This window comes from Beta vulgaris, chromosome 5, assembly GCF_026745355.1.
Source record: "Beta vulgaris subsp. vulgaris cultivar EL10 chromosome 5, EL10.2, whole genome shotgun sequence".
NCBI classification, from domain to species: domain Eukaryota; kingdom Viridiplantae; phylum Streptophyta; class Magnoliopsida; order Caryophyllales; family Amaranthaceae; genus Beta; species Beta vulgaris.
The window spans coordinates 37666025-37684190 of NC_079206.1; the positions used below are offsets into that span (position 1 = coordinate 37666025).

At 32.9% G+C, this 18166-nt stretch overlaps 1 protein-coding gene across 1 annotated transcript in view; it reads left to right on the forward strand.

Moving 5' to 3' along the window:
- The first annotated feature begins 4706 nt into the window (after positions 1-4706).
- The window catches only part of LOC104893638 (protein C2-DOMAIN ABA-RELATED 4), a 28495-nt gene continuing 15035 nt past the window's right edge, over positions 4707-18166 (forward strand). Inside the window, exons 1-3 of the mRNA XM_010679767.3 lie at positions 4707-4952; positions 5125-5359; positions 14826-14921. Coding sequence (XP_010678069.1) covers positions 5189-5359; positions 14826-14921 — 267 coding nt within the window. The 5' untranslated portion in view covers positions 4707-4952; positions 5125-5188. The remainder of the gene's footprint in view (positions 4953-5124; positions 5360-14825; positions 14922-18166) is intronic.

Consider the following 18166-nt stretch of genomic DNA (forward strand, 5'->3'; position numbering starts at 1 on the left):
ACCTCCATGAATCGGATGATTTGTGGAGGAGGATTATTCCAGAAAAATATAAACTCCCACAACATTTCAACACTAAAAACATTACAGTACCTACCAAAGGAAGACTGCGGATAAACATTTGTGCTGCTTTAATAAAAAATGAAGATGCAAAGCACCTTACATCAACAAACTCCAAAAAGTGTGTAGGCAATGGGCAGCAGACTTTATTTTGGTATGAGTTGTGGGTAACTGACCTTCCCCTTAAAGTAGTCTTTCCAAGACTTTTCTCTATAGCTGCAAACCAATTAGCCACGGTGGCTTCCCTTGAATCTTGGGATAGATGTGGCTGGGTGTGGAGCTTCTCTTGGAACCGTGCTCTAAGACCGAGGGATATTGGAGAGTGCAACTCTCTCCAAAAACTCCTTGACAAGGCTTATCTCTCCCTCGACAACAATGATACGCATGTATGGACCCGCCAACATTCGAGGTCGTTCTTGGTAAAATCTTTTTGTTTCAAGCTTGCAAAAAAGTCGACATCCCTTCATCATGATGCTACAAAAGGGATTTGGAGAGGCCTCGTGCCTCATAGAATAGAAATTTTCACTTGGATGGCCTTGCTTGGAAAAATAAACACAAGACAAAAATTGGGAAAAATTGGTATTATACCAATCAATGAAGTACACTGCCCCCTATGTCTTTTGCACCTAGAGAGTTGCGACCACCTCCTATTGCACTGCTCCTTGGCTCATCAACTTTGGTTTTCGTGGCTGAATATTTAGAATCTACAATGGGTCTTTCCCTCAAGCCTTCGTGATGCCTTTGATCAATTGACTTTCGGCTCAAAAGGTAAATTCTTCAAGAAACTATGGTTTGCAAGCTTCTTTGTAACAGTGTGGACTATATAGCAAGAGCGCAATGCTCGGGTTTTCAATAACAACTCATGTTCTATCAAACAACTACAAGACCTTATCTTGCTTCGATAAGTTGGTGGCTCAAAGGGTGGGACGACATGTTCCCCTATGCCTCTAGTGAAGTATTACGGAACCCCCGTTGCCTTATTTGGTCTGATGGAGCAAACACTTCTCGTCTATTAACAAGGCCCAGTAGCTCTTTCATCTGCATTGCAATCCAATACCTTTAAATGAAACGTGGATGCTTCATTTGAGCCGTGAAAAAAATCTGTCAGCAGTAGGGGGAGTTTTGAGAAATTGCAAATGTGACTTTATGTGTTTATTCTCATGCCAAATTCCTCCCATTGATATTAACTCAGCTGAAATAATCGCAATCTACCGAGCAATTCAGATATCTCTTAGCAGCGAGTAAATAAAACACAATGATATCTTAATTGAATCTGACTTCGTTAACGCGGTCTCATGGTGTAATGAAGATAAAGGTGGGCCTTGAAACCTTAACTTTCAACTTAATATCATTCGAAACGCGAGGAAGAACTCGCTAAGTATCTACATTGTTCACAAGAGAAGAAGTTCGAACGTAGTTGCTTAGCCAAAAAAGGACTTGTTCGTGATTCAGAATTTTTGCCCTGGTTACGACGCTACTCCTATCTTTGTCTTTCTCATTATTTCCATAAAAAGTTCTCAGATGTAGTACTTGTAAGTAAGGTTGAGTCATTGATCCAGCGTCTATTTTTAGATCCTACAGCTTGCTCTCTTGTTTGACTGCTATCATGTTGTTGATGTTTTTTCTACCTTTATGGTATAAGTAATGAAACAAAAGTCATCAAAAAAAAAAAAAACCTTTTAGTTTTAAATCCTAATCAATAAAATTCAAAAATAATAATTTTTTGTTACGGGGTTCTATACTAAATGGGGAGGGGGCTTTGTTTGCTAAAACTTCCAAATTTATGATGGAGGTTACAAATCTTGGTTTAATCTCTTAATTTATGGTGAAGGTTACAAACTATTTACTTTTGGAAATTAAGTATTACCTATTCTACTCTTACAAATATCCCATAACTTAAGCCATCTTTTCCACATAAAAACTTTGAAGAATCCATACTCTCTTACTTCAAGGTTCTTCCTTCTCTTGTTCATCTATTCCAGTTTCATATTTTTTATTCAAGTTTCAATTTCTTTGGGTTAAGAAAAAGATTTTTCATGTTTATTGCAGAATCCATACTCTCTTACTTCGAAGAATTCATACTCTGTTACTTGCAGTTTGATATTTTTTATGCTCATGATAGGTTATTCATGTTTAAATTCATGATTAAATTCATGTGATAAGTTAATTACTTATTGGTTGGTTAGAAGAAAGCTCAAGCAAAAGAATAGGTGAAGATACTAGTATACTCTTTCTGCAAGATCAAAGTACGTTATTTAACTAGATCTTTTGAAATGTGGTTTTATGTGGTAAATTTCTTTGTTGATTTCATGGTTGGATTAGCTTAGAAATTTGGTTTTAAATAGTTACAATAGTTTATTATTCACTCTTGGAAGTGAAAAGAAGGAATAATTTTATCAATCATATTTATAGAGGAGTTAGGGTATCCTTGTTGGAAAAATAAAATTATTTTTATAAGAAAATATTTTATTGGTTTTGATGAACTTTGAATTTTCAAAAAGTTGTTTATGAGAAAAGGAGATTATTTCATGACTTACAAGTCATATGATTATTATTATCGCTTGATTAACATCAAGGAGAGTCTATTCATGCCTTACATGTCATATTATTATTATTAGTATTACCACTTGATTTACATCAAGAAGGGTTTATTATTCAAAGTCCACTTGTCGTCAATTATTATTACCCTTTTATATAGATCCGTGATGGGATGACTAGATTAGGGGGTGTGCACACTTAGGAAAATGAAGGGGGGATAAGAAGAGGAATTATTTTCAAGATTATTTTTAATCCAAATTGTTTGGAAAGAGCTTGTTTTTAAAGGCTATTCTTGCACTATTAGCTAAAGTGTTTGAAAATAGTCTATTATTAAAGAGTTATTCTTGAATTACTAGTGATAGATTTTTCTAAATGTAAATTGTTACGAACTAGAAAATTTGTTACTTATCGAGTACATTTCATACTGAGTTTTATAATTACACATATTTCTTTTTTTTTCTTATTTGGTTTTCCCCTGTTTACCTTTTGGTATGCAGTTTTGGATGTGAATTTTGGATGTGCATGGGAGCATACGAGGAAGCAAATCTTCATCTAGATTAGGGTGTTTTATTTACTTTGGAGTTTGATACAATATTTAATTTTATTAATAAAGAAGTTTATTATTTTGTTTAAAGTCTTCCGCTGCAAGTTACTTACTTAGTTACTAGTTGATTGCCGAAAGTGTGTTAGTCACGTGGCAATAATACTACTAAATTACTCAAATATTATTTAGTAAATTACTTATTTAAAAGTGAATAATTTGGGGTGTTACGCTCACTAAATTTATTTTTCTACTATGGACAATCTGGAAAGAAAGAAATGATATACCGTTTAATTCTAACACATACAATAGATTTTATATTCTCCATAAAGCTAAATTTCTCCATAGCGAATGGACTATTCCAAATAAGCTCAATTCTTGCCAACTCGCAGGTATCCCTCTCTAAAAATCATCATATCTCCAATCCACTGCCCTCCTCTTTCACTATTCTGGTGGCCTAGTCCCCCCCCCCCTCCTCCTCCAACGCACTTCAAATTAAATTTTGATGATTATACCGTCAAACCTCAGCTACTGTAGGACTATCATTTGCAGTCATCTGGGACAATTAATCCACGCGTGTACCTGTAATCTTGGTAATTCCCCCGTATTTGTTGCCAAAACAATTGCACTTCAAAAAGGTATTCTCTTAGCTTTACAGCATGATGTTCATGATATTTATACTGAAGGAGACAACTTATTGGTCATTCAAGCAAATCAAGGCCTGTACTCAACTCCATGGCAAATTCATAACATTATAGCAGACATCAAATCTCTCTTGCACAATATCAGATATTTTCATTTACAACATGTGTACCATAAAGCCAACCGAACCGCTGATTGGATTACTAACTTAGTTTATTCTACTTTCGAAGGTCATCAATGTAATTCTTCAATTGTAAACACCATCCTTCTATCAAAATTTCTAGGAGTTTCCCTCGTAAGTAAGTTCCCTAAAACGCTTAAAAGAAATTAATTTTGACCAGCAACTAGCTTTGTTTTGTACTAATCCGATTTACTTGTCTCTTGGATATAGCCATTTAAATTGACAAGCAACTTTTGGATTTACCTTTCCTCATTCTTATTTTTTTTGTCAAATATCTTTTATTCCTTAACTAGAAATGCTAACAGATTATTGTAATTAACTCATCAGGCACTCATAAATATATGAAAGGAAAAGGACACTTACTAAATCATTTCTTATATTAATAGTCTATAAAATAATAACCCAAAAATATTGACCACAAATTTACATTGTAATAAATCATGCAAGAAAATATACTTGACGACATTATGGTACTATAATCCTTATATTACATTATCAATCAAAACTGAGTTGAATAACGAAACTTGTAAATTTGTTAGAAAAAGAAGTGAAGTAAATAAATAAAATATGCTTCTCCAAAAAGACTAACTTGTGCATTGTGCGAAATTAATTAGTAATTGTATAATTATAGTATTATTGAGTCTAGGTAGTTCTTCATTGAAAATGACATATCATATTTGCTTATTAACACCTAAAAAAAGTTATTTACCCTTTTTTTCAGAAAAAAGTATAAATAATGATCAAAACTTCCCATTAGCATATCCGTATCTGCCGGAAACCAATCCTTTGATTAGCTTACATACAATCTTCACTTTTTTTAGTAAACCATTTACCTGGTTCTTCTCCACCTTCTCATTATCTTTGACATCCATTAGTGAACACATGATTGTTTCAAAAAATTTGATCTTTTTTTTTCCCATTTGATGAACCTTCATACAATTCAAAGATGACAAATTATTCATCCCAAAAAATCTGAAATATATATTATAAAAGGTTAGAGTGATTCCTCACTTTGATCAAGGGTCAATGAGATTAATTGAGATATGACTCTTTGATTACCAACACCAAAAATCTATTATTGATAATAAAATTTATTTTACATGAAGAAGATGCAATAGATATTCAGGAATATCAATTTTGAATAGTTCCAATTTTTTGATTTCAGGATAAGGATTCTTTGATTTGTCAAAAGAAGTGGAACTCCAAGATTTATAAAAAAGGGGAAAAAAATGGATTCACCGCCAAGGACGCCATGTGATAGTGGACGTCCATCCTCTGGATCATCTTTAATGGAAAATCTTTTAGGTTTATTGAGAGTGAAGATAATTAGAGGGATAAATCTTGCTATTCGAGATGTTCGAACAAGCGATCCTTACGTGGTCATCAAGATGGGAAAACAGGTTGCACTTCCTTCTTCATGGCTTTATTGTCATTAAATTCTTCTCTTTTTCATTACTACTTTACTTGACTCCATATGATTTTAACGCTTTCTATGCTACGAGTAGTATTTGGGCATGTGCGTGGTTCCGGATGGCAATTTTTTTTTTTTGAAATTGATATATATATTTCTTTTCATTGCATTATATATAATCAAGAAAACTCATCATTTAAAAGGTACAAATATAATACTGTGGACATTTAAAGCATGATTAAAAGTTGGTTGAGATGGTAATTGTACTATGTATGATAGCAAGATGTCAACTTTTGTTAGTTGATATGACATGTGTACACGTGAAAGCATAATCTCCAAACACACGCACACACAAACATACTTTTTTTATATTTCTCACCTAGACTATTTATAGTATTCATATTTAGAAAGAATCTTCTCAATTTTTAAGAAGAAAAAAAAGTCATGTAAAATCTTGTTTGATTCATCTCAATTAATACTTTATTCATACTCAATCGTTGTAATTTTTACTAATATTCAAAGTTATTTAGTTCAAAAAGATTCATTATATGAGGTTTACATGCAAATATGTATTATATGGTTTATTTGTTGGCGCATAATTAGAGGTGGACATGGGTAGGGCCAGAACGTGGATCGGGCTGGTCCGGCACGATTTGGGCCCAACCTGGCACGAGCCCGTTGAGGTCCGGCCCGACCCGACAAGTTGTCCGCTACGTGGGCCGCGAGTCTGTTACGGTCAAGAAATTTTATTTCAGGCCGGCACCGATACGAGCCCGACTAGATGTCCCGTGGGCCGCCCCGCGACCCAAATGCTCCTTTCCTTTGTGTTTTTAGCCTAAAACTGTCAAAAATCCAAAAAACACATAAAACACGGGCCAGCTAGCAGGCCCGTGGACCTAGATCGGACCTTGGTCAAAATCTAGAAATTTTGAACCCGGCCCGACCCGCCATTTTCCCAAGCTATATGTCCTTCTACCAATAGTTTCACACCTTAAGATATTTTTTTAAAATTTATTAAACTTTAATTAATTTCTGTAATTCTGAATAAGAAATCGGAAGGGATAAATTGTCAAGGTATATAAAGGATTTATGTAACCTATGCCACAGCCCACAAGGTAGAAGTTAATATTTAAAGATTTCATTAAAAATATATCTTGCTTAAGATAGAGATCGTCACTATGTATGATTTTTTTTAGTTTGGTTGGATTTGGAAATGAAAACTTTTTGTATAATGATATCTTATATAGGATTTTTGATACCCTTAAGTTATGTCATGTAGAATAGGTTAGAAAAATTGATTTTTTCACCAGACATTCTTGAGGTTTTACGAAATGCACCAGGTACCCCTCTTATTTTAGAAATGCAAAATGCCTTTATAGTTGGCATAAAAGCACCAAATGCCCTTAACGAGTAACGATATCAATTTTTCGTTAGTCATTAGAGCCAAATAACCTAATTATCTCTAATTAATTGCATCTAATTAGATCCTAATTATATCTAATTAAATCTAATTAATTACATCACCAACCACCCCACACGACATCACCGCCATTATCAACCAGCACAACGCCACCTGTGCAACTCACATCAACCCAGAAACATTTTCTTTAACAACAATGACGACACTCTATCTCCTATTCCTCCTCCTCACCTTCACTCCCATCTCTGTTCAAACTACCAACAGCGACGTAACCGACGATCACCATCATCCCTCCACCCCCTGGAACAAATCACTGTCATTATCAACTACTACAACATCACCCTCGCCCGACTCACCAACCCAAATCTAATTCGAGCCTTCTCCTACTCCTCCGTCTCTCTCCTCCTCTCCATTCCCACCTTCTCGCCTCCAACCGCTCACATGCTGTCGTTTGGATCTAGAACTAACGTCGTTCCCTCCTACCCACGTACCACCATCGACTGTGAGTAACATAGACCACCAAGATCCACCTACTTCGACCGCCCAACACCTACTTTGTTGCCCACTCCTATTACTATATTTTCCCTCCCCTATGTGCGCCGGCAGGAACGATAGTGAGCTACTCTTCAAGGCGAAAACAATGAGCACGAACATAGGAAAGAGAAACACGGACCAAGGAGAATTCACGGCATCAGCAACCAAAAGAAAAGAGAGAGGGAAACAGACAACGAAACTCCTGCGAGCAGATGGCGGAAAAATGACAGCGAACTAGCATGAGAAAAAGGGACGTGTGAGGGAAGAGAGCGAGAGTCGAGAGAGATAGAGATAGAGAAAAGATGAAAAATGAGGGTTTCCTTTCGATTAATTGTTGAATTGATCCGAATTTTTTTGTCATGAATTTCTTAGATCCGAAATTTCTTAGGTTGTTTGAACAATTGATCCAAATTCATGACAGTGGTGCTAGGGAAGGGGTAACTTCTGTTGGGTGGGGTTGGAGGAGGTGGGAGAGAGTGGCAACGATGTGGTGGTCTAAGTGGAGGGCCGAGAAAAAGAAAGAAAAGGAAAGGTCTTTTATGGAGGGAATGGAAGGGAAAAGGAGGAATGTGGGAGAGAAAATCAATAAAACGAAAGTTTTGATTAGTTTTACACTGAATGACTTGCGAAAACTTGAAGTCATTAGTCATTAATGGCATTTGGTGCATGTTATGCAAATCACAAGGGCGCATGACTAGAGCCTAGAGGGTACCTGGTGCATTTCGTGAAACCTCAAAAATACTTGGTGAAAAAACGTATAAAAATCCATATAATTAGTAGGCATTTAGTTTCTTTTTCCTGAACATTAAAATTTTCTTCTTTAAGTTTAGCTAAAAAATATATAAGGGAAGTCCGCTAAAATTCAAAATAAGAGACTTAATTTTCAATATATAGGGGCGGAAAATCCCCTTAACTTATTTTTTAGAGTGGCCTAGGTATTGAAAAAGATAAATAGGATATGACTCCTAAATGAAACTAGATTCATAGTTGCCAATGAATTTTAGGAAAAACTATTATACCATGTTAAGTCAATTCATACATTGTCGGAAGATGTATATAAGAGAAACAATTGTATCACGGAGCCGCTCATGACAATTATATAAACCCAGTCCAAACTAAATTTAACGTGAACCTATTCCTCATACATATAATCTATGAAAAAAAAAAATCATTATATTAAATAATTAATATAAGAGATGAGTACTTATAAATTATAAAGAGTCACTAAGAGAAGAAAAATTACTATGTTATAAAGTCTAACTTATATTATAATTAACTACTGTAAAAAGGGTGACTGAAATAAAATAGTCACTATGTTAGATAATGATAGATTAGTATAACATTACTATGTCACATTGATTGTTTTGGTCCAAATTAATAATAGTGTAAATCATATCCACATGAGACGAACTCTGCAACCGCTTTCGATACCATGTTTAGTCTATTCACACAATCTCGGAAGATGTATATAAGGGAAACAGACTAAACGATGGAACTGGTTCCGACTTTAGTGAGAGTCTATCAATAATAGTCGATTAAGGGTGCGTTCTATTCAACTTATTGGCCCTTAACTTATTGGACCTTATAAGAACTGAACTTATTAAACCTGAACTGAACTTATTGGAACTTATTAAATCTGATTGGACCTGATTCAACTTATTGGACCTGATTGAACCTGATTGGAACTTGTTGGACCTTATTGGAACTTATTGACCTTATTGAAATTTATTAGACCTTATTGGCGCTGATTGAAACTTATTAGACCTTATTGGACCTGATTGAAACTTATTAGACCTTATTGGACCTGATTGAAACTTATTTGACCTTATTAGACAAAAACATTGACTATGAATAACATAAATATTACCACTAACGTAAATACTAACTCTTAAAATTTTTTGTGGAGTAATAATTATTATAATTCGTCCTTTAAAAAATAATGATTATTAATTATCTCTTATGATAATTAATTTAACAAAAAAAAATTACTATTTATATATTTGCCTATACATAACTTTCACCACTTATATATCTAATAGTCTTGTTGTTTTACAAAACACTAGTAGAAAGTCAAAAGTTAATTAACATTTATTGCTAACAAGTTAAAATTGGCACATATAAAAAATTCTCACTTCACTTTCATTATTGTGAACGTAAGTAGATAGCATTAACTCCTTCCTTCATTTCTTCTCCTTTCTTCTCCTTTCATTTATGTGAATGTACTAGAAGATAAAAAGAAAACAAAAAGAAAGAGAAAAAAAAGGTCAAAATCACCGTAGCTTTAAAGATACTTCAGTGATGATAATGAAGCAATCAATTGATAACATTTATGTCTTTTATTGTTATTAGTAACGAAAACATGTTATCTCTAGTTATTTAAAGATGAATTGCAAAATATTGTAATTATAATTATTATTATTGTTAACCTTAATTATTTGACCATGATTATAATATTATTTAATAGCAATATGAATAATCAAATAATAGACAATAATACAAGTATAATACTATACATTGTGGTACTTTAATAAAAAATTCTAATAACAACATAATCAGCTAACAGTAATATGAATAATAAAATAATAGACATAATACAGATAAATAATAAAATAATAGATATAATACAAATAAATAATAAAATAATAGACATAATACAAATAAATAATAAAATAATAGACATAATACAAGTATAATACTATATAATCATTGTGGTACTTTAATTAAAATTCTAATAATAATATAATCAGCTAATAGTGATATGAAATTATGAATAACAAAATAATGGACAATAATACAAATGTTTATTAAACATTGACTATTTGGACCTTATTAGACCTGATTGGAACTTATTGGACCTTATTAGACCTGATTGGAACTTATTGCACCTGATTGGAGCTTATTGGACCTTCTTAGGCCTTATTGGAACTTATTGCCCTTATCTCTATTATATAAGGGAAGGGGGGAGCAATGGTGTCCTCTTTTGAAACGCCTATTTTACCCCCCTTCTCTTTCTAAATTACAAAAGAAATGTCAAAATCAAATTTGACACTCAAATAAAACTACCAAAAATAAATTTACAACACTCACTCACAAATCACTTAAAAGAAGAAACTTTACAATTCACCCATACAATTGAGAAAATCACGTTATAAAAATCACACAAATCACTCAAATAATCAGGAAACTTTATTAAAACGTAAAATTAACATACAAATTAAAACTAGCTAATAACCTAGAACGTCAATACATACAAAAATTTACTTACAAATCACTATTCTCAAGAACCATTCACAATTAATGGTGGGTCATGATAAAAAAAATAGAGGTGTATTTGTAGTGAAATCAGAATTTAGAAGTTAGACAAGGAAAAAACTTATTTTTTTTTATAGTGTTTCCTATATCTAATGAAACTTTTACATATATTTGGACCTATTTTTTTCTATTAATAACAGCGATTGATTATCAAGGTAAAAAGTTTATGTAAAATATCATTCAAGAATTAAAGAACAACATGTCTCTATTATATAAGGGAAAGGGGGAGCTATGATGTCCCCGAATGAAGAGACTACGTCACCTCCTTCCCATTCTAAATTATAAATTCACTTATACATCAAAGGGGGCTTCAAACAAAAAATATCAAAAATATAACTATAACAATCACTCACAAGTCAACTAAAATCATAAAATTGCATAATTTACGTTATGCAAATCACTAAAATGAGAAAACTTTGCAAAAACTTAAAAATTCACTTACAAACTACAACCTATGAAAAAATTGACTTGAAATCAAAGTGTCTACTTTCTTTACACTTTATGAAGTACTGTACTTAATTCAAAAATCAACTAAAAAATTATAATATTAGAAATCATAAATAAATGCAATACAATTTCTATTTTGTTCATAGAATTTAACTTTGAAAAGTAAAAAAAAAAAAAAACAAAAACAAAAAGAATGGTGAGAGACTTAAGTAACAGAAACTAAACCAATCAAATTTTGCAACTAAAAACAATTATACTTCGTATGTCTAATGTTCAAATTTTGACTCTTATGCCGAAGAAAATCGAGTTTCTGTTTTGAAAAAAAATTCCAGCACGCATCGCGTGCAATAAATTCTAGTTAGACCTTATTGCAACTTATCTGAACTTATTGGACCTGAAACTTAATCTTTTAAGTTGAACAGAACGCACCCTAAACTAGAGACATTCTTGGAAGATGTGTATAAGGGAAACAAACTATATGATGGAACTGGTTCCGATTTTAGTGAGAGTCATTCAATAATAGTCGATTAAACTAGAGATTAGATTCGTGGGATAAGGGGTACAAAGTGGTGACTTAGAGGTGCATATAATATAATACAATAGTCTTAATTCTCAAAGAATTTCGAAAAATTAATACTAATCATCCAATATTTGCTCAGTTTGCTGAAATTAATTTTACCTTTTAATTATTTATAATAATCCCAAATTTGGGGATATCTTTTCATAATAATTCGAAGTCTTATTTTTCTCACATATAATAGGCCGAAAACGGATTTGTTACTAAAATAAACATTAAAGTTCCGGTAATTATGAGAAGCTATCCCAAAAGTTGGGATATCAAAAAAAATCAATAGATGGGATTAAATTCAGCGAAACGACCAAAAATAAATTCTTAAAATCAATTTTTCCAAAGAATTTCACATTTAAATTTTTGCCTTATCATATTATTAGGAGAATCATAAAATGTATATGGCTACATTCTACTCCTATAAGAATTTAACGTAAATACAAGTTATAATTGTAGTATAAGTTTTACTTGTCTAATGTTGTCAAACTCTAGTCAAATAGAAAGCCCTAAATCCAATATGGTCAACATTCAGCAATTCTAAGACTTTTTTTTGATGTGACAATAAAAAATAAACGAAGTATCAAAATTAGGTATAATGAGATAAAGGAATATAATTAGTCTTCAATATTCATATATGTCTAGGAAGCTTTGGGTTTAGGATTTTTAAAGTACCGTTAACTAGTAAATAGAATGATTATTTTTATAGAAAATTTAACATGAATAATCCCAACTTTCACCCCATTTTTCTCCAAAACACATCACTTTTAATAACAGCTAGCATTATAAAAGTATTAACTCTACCACTAGTCATCATCCTATAAGTGTAGTTATACTCCCTCTGTTTTATTTTATTGTTCCTATTTGCAATCGAGGAATAAATCAATGCAATACAATAAATAGGCATTGTTCCCCTATTTTAAATAAATTTAATCTAATTAAAATTAAAGGTGACATCTGACGTGATTTTCGTGGTTGTTTTAGATCTTTTCATGGATTATAGTATGTGTAATGAACTAACTACGAAACTATAACGATATTAGTCTCAAGTCATGATTAAGATTATGATCAAACAAGTATCAATTGTTCGATTTAGGTTTACTACTCGGAGACCAATTATGAACTTGCACTCAACTCATACAAAGTATGCAAATCTTTAAATCAAAACAATATGTTTATTAATTAATGAAATAAAAGTCGTTAAATAGGTGTGTTAAACAAAACCCTAAGCATACTAACATTAGGAAACTAAGAACAAGATTGAAATAACAAACTCCTAACCAAGTGGAACAAACTCCATCTTGAGCGCCTACTACTACTCCAAATCCAATTAGACTCCTAATGTGTTTAAAGTACGAAAAACCTATTTTGTGTAGAATAGTAAATACTGCTTCTACTAATATAATCTACTCCGATTAGAAATCCTAGTCCAACTAGAAATTGGATTTTAGACTCAACTAGAATTATAAACAAACTAAACTTTTATACTCCTAACAAAACTAGGAGTTCTAATCCTAATAAAGTTAGGATTTCAAAAGTCCTATTCCTACTAAAACTAGGAAAACAACATATATCCTAATAAGACTAGAATTTGTAGAAAATGATCATTTCTCATATAGATCAACAACCTTTTGAGTTAATCTATGTGTTAGGCAACTCATAAGACAAAATTTTGAGGGGTAAAAGAGAGGGGGTTTTCTGGTGCCTGGTGGTCGTGCAGTGGCGGGTCATGGCCTGATAGTGGCTGGTGGTGGCTGCGCCAAGTTGTGTTGTTGGGCCAACGAGAGAGAGAGAAGGGAATAAGGGAAGGGTGGGGTCCTCGGGTTATGAGGGTGTTAGTTTGAGTTAAAGCTACGCAATTTGTTGAGCACCCGCTACCTATTCGTTTTTAGAAAAGGAACCTACGGATTCGGGGCCATGTCCTTAGATCAATCTGGATCCACATTTTGACTATAGGGCCCGGATTCATTGGGTCCAAAATTTCGGGATCCAAATCCGGCAAAAAGAATTTGGATCTATGGGTCCGGGCCGTTCCAGGTGCCATTGCCATTCCTAACGCTTTTTCTTAAAGTGTTTAGCTCATGTAATTCACATACAATAACTGTTACAGTATTTACTCCATGTACTCTACATACAATAAAAAAGTTGAAAGTGCATGGTATAAGATTTGATCTCATGACTTCAAGTAGTATATTAATGTCTTAAGCACTAAACCAAGTAATGTTTGGTGTTATAATTTCAAAATAACATGTTAAAAAATAAAAGTTACATTTACTTGAGATATAACCCGAACCTAAAAACTAGTTGACAATAACAACGCGTTTTTGTGCCAAATTAGATGGTTAGAGTATGAGGACAACTTTTTAGTGCAGAAACAACATGATGATATATAATAGTTTGAGAGGTTAAGGTTTGAATAATTTTCATAACTTATCGTAATTATTACGAGGTGATTGTATATATATCGCAAGTTTAGGCAATACTACATCTACCCGGTGGGTAGTTAACCACTAGAAATAGAGCATTAAAAAACTATTAGAACTGATGAATTAGATTCCACTATTTATTTATTTCTATTAATAGTGGCTTGTTGACCCACTAGGTAGATAAATTTTTTTCCTGCAAGTTTAGTATTCATTTAGTACTGAATAATTTACTTCCACAAATTAAATAGTTCTCTGAAATCTCTCTTTCCGTTTTTCCATTCTCATTTCTCATGTAAGTATACATTCTCATATTAACTCACTTATATATATATATATATATATATATATATATATATTATATATAATATATATATATATATATATATATATATAGATGCTAAGAATGGGAAGGACATATGCACATTTTGTTAAAAAAACGAACATGATAAAGAAGATGCAAAAAACTTCTTCTCATCCTTCTCATCATAAGAGGGTTCTCCAAATACTTGTTCTGAAAAATAAAATGCACATTATGTCAAAAGAATATACACATGATAAAAAAAGTTTCACATTTAGTTCAAAAAATAACCAATAAAAATATTCTTCTTTTTTAAAGAATCTTCTTATTTGATTCAAAATCATTGATATATAATTTATCATTGCACATTTTATCTCTGGCATAGTTTTAGTGATAAAAATGTATGAATGGTACATTATTAATTTACTTTATGTCCTACATAATTTTCTTTAGAAACTGAAGACTCGTGTAATCAAGAAAGACGTGAATCCTGAATGGAATGAAGATCTCACCCTTTCTGTTTCAGACCCCAATTTACCTATTCAGTTGGTAAGAAGTATTCTTAATTGTTATGTCAATTGAAAAGTAAATGTTTTTTTTTTGTTTAGGAAAGAAAACACTAGGACTACTTCCTAATATAGACAAACCTACAACATCCTTACGGATGATGGAAAAGAAGGTGAAATTAGAAGAGGAGAACCAATAGACAAGGTTAGCTACAATGTGATCAAAATTCGCCATGAAATTCGCCGCTTGATTGGCCTCTCTGAATTAGTGGTGAATAAACATCTGATGAAAACGGTTCAAGTCCTTCCAAACATCATCAATCTTAGACTTGATTTCCCAAGGAATCTTCCGCCACCGCCTAGTGGAATTGATTACCGTCAAATTATCACCTTTAAGCAGCAAGAAACAAATTCCAAGAAACAACGTCGCTTTGACACCTTTAATGAGTACCTACGCCTCGCTTTGAGGATAGAGCAATCATACGAGAAAGCATTGGCAATTCAAAGACACAAATCACGCTTATGATATCTAATGGTAAGACCAAAAGCAGCTTGATCAATATCAAGCTTAGACCCGTCAAAATTAAGTTTAAACCATTCTTCAAGGAGGGACCTAGCTAACTTATTGTTGTTGACGAACCGAACGGCATGACCCAACTAACTTATTTGACTGGTAGAAGTAACTCATCAATCCCTGGGAGTTAGACTGATCCTTAATAAAGTTCACAATAAAGCTACTACGTTGAAAGGAGAGCATGCTTCCTCTCTAAAAATCACCTGATTTTTCTAAAAAACCAACAAAACCATCAGATGATTCACATCATTATCCATTTACTACATAGAAACTGGCTCAAACAGTCGTGGACAAAGGGACAATTAAACAACAAATTGTTCGCATCTTCAACATGAATATTGCAAAACACACATTATTGCGGGTGAAAACCATGACTACGTTGAAGCATAGCTTGGTAGGTAAACCATCTTGGCAAACTTTCCACAAGAAGTTTCGAATTTTCGGAAAGACTTTAGCTTCCAGATCCAACAAAAGCTTATTTCAGGTGCCGGTGAATGACACAAACCTTGAGCAAGATAAGCACCCGATTTCACTGAATAATGGCCATTTGGGGTAAGAGATATAAAATACTATTAACTGTCTCTAGGAAGCAAGAAAATGCAATAAACCGCCTTAGTAACATTGGGAGCCACCGATTAAATGAGAGTTATATTCCATTGGGGATTGGTTGAGATGACATCCAACACCTCGAGCTCCTTAATGCCTTCTAAAATTGTTGAAGAGGGGTTTTCAATTTTGGGACAAAGCTATAACGGTATAATTGATCTACGAGAGAAATGCCCATAATGGAAAAAAAAATCTTTGATAGCTTTTAATGACAAGTTGCTAACTAGCAACCAACACTTTTGGAAGTAAAATGGGGGAAACCTATCCGTTTCCTAGGGACTTATCTAGTGCTAGCTGAAAAACTACATCTTTTACTACTTGTGAAGTAATCATTCTAGTCAACAAATTATTGTCTTCACTAGAAATGATAGGATTAATGAGCTCAAAGTCATCAAGTTTATTAAAGTGACACTCCGAGTTGCTAATAAATTTAGATTGGAATTCTTTAGGTGATATGAGAGCTATTTAAAAATGGATATCGATGATCTCATTCCAACAAGTAACACAGGAAGAAATTTAGTATACTTAACTAACCCACATAAGGTATAACTTTACCATGCCTCCCCTTTAAGGTGTATTGAGCTAATCCACTTAATCCAAATATTCTTCTATTTGGAAGCCATGACTCATACATACTTTTCTTAGCAAGCAACATTCCATTAAAACACATCTCTAAAGCCTAATCCACCACTAGGTTTACTCCAGCGCAACAGGTCCCATGCTATTGCACCTGACTTTTGCGTGAATGCTTTTAAACTCCATATAAAAGATCAATACACCTTTGTCACTTCATAAAGCACACTTATGAAAAGGATAAAACCTTAGCGCAATATCAGTGTATGGTTGTTAACACAAGGTTAACAAGACGTGTTCTTGCTACATAGGATAAGTTCCTTGAAATCCACATCCTAATTCTTCATCTTTTTAATAAGCGTTTCCCATTAAAAATTTAGGTACTTCAAGATACTTAAAAGAAAGAGTACTTTTCACAAAAACATAAGCTTCATAATTCTCTATGTATTAAACTTCCTCATCACAAGCATAAATAACTACTTTATGAAAATTAGATTTAATGATGAAGTATCAAGTAATAGCTTAAAAGTTGTCAACAACAATTATAGTAATAGATACTGACCCTTACAACAAAGGATAAATTCATCTGCAATGTGTGCTAGCTACATTTCCTTACACCTAGGTTGGAATTGATCTAAAGCACTTAACCTATACAATATCCTTTGCAGATATTCCATAGAAACCACAAATAATAAAGGTGAAATTGGGTCACCCTACCTCACGCCTCATGTGGACTTGAAATAACCCTCCATATTCCCGTTAATCATCAATGAAAACATGGGGGTGGTAATACATATCATAACTAATTCCATAAATGCAAAGGAAAGTCATAATGAGTCAACATGTACATTTTCATTAAATAAATCCCACTTCATAGTGTCATATGCTTTTTTGATATCTATCATGAAATGACAGCTTGGACTAACCTATTTTCATAATGCTTCACCATATCATAGATCACCATTATGTTTTGCACAACATATCTCCTATGAACAAGACCCCCGGTTTTTAATGATTATCTCTGGAAAAAATTGCCTTATTATTCAATAAATGAGCTTTATTACATACTTATAGAGAGTATTACAACATGATATAGGTCTGAATTCACTCACATTGCTAGAACTTCTAATCTTAAGGAATCAATGTGATGGCTATATTATTATTCAATTTTTTCAACAATCTTCCTCCTTATAAGGTATTTAATACAACAACAACAATATCATCACCAACTATATCCCAACAATCTCTATATAACAAGGAACCAAAGCCATAATTGATATCAACCTTACAACCAGGGATAGAGAACAAAGCATTCTTCACTTCTTTTGTTGTATAAGGTATTCAAAATGGTTTTATGCTCATCAATTACCAAAGGGCCATCTTCTACAATTTGTTACATAACATTGATCCTCAGCAAAGAATTGCTTTGTAATAAGACAAGCAAGCATCAATCACTGACACTGCATTATCTTGCCAGCCTCCCTTGCTCCTCATGTATGATGTATACCTCGTTCTATATCCTCCTTACCTTGATG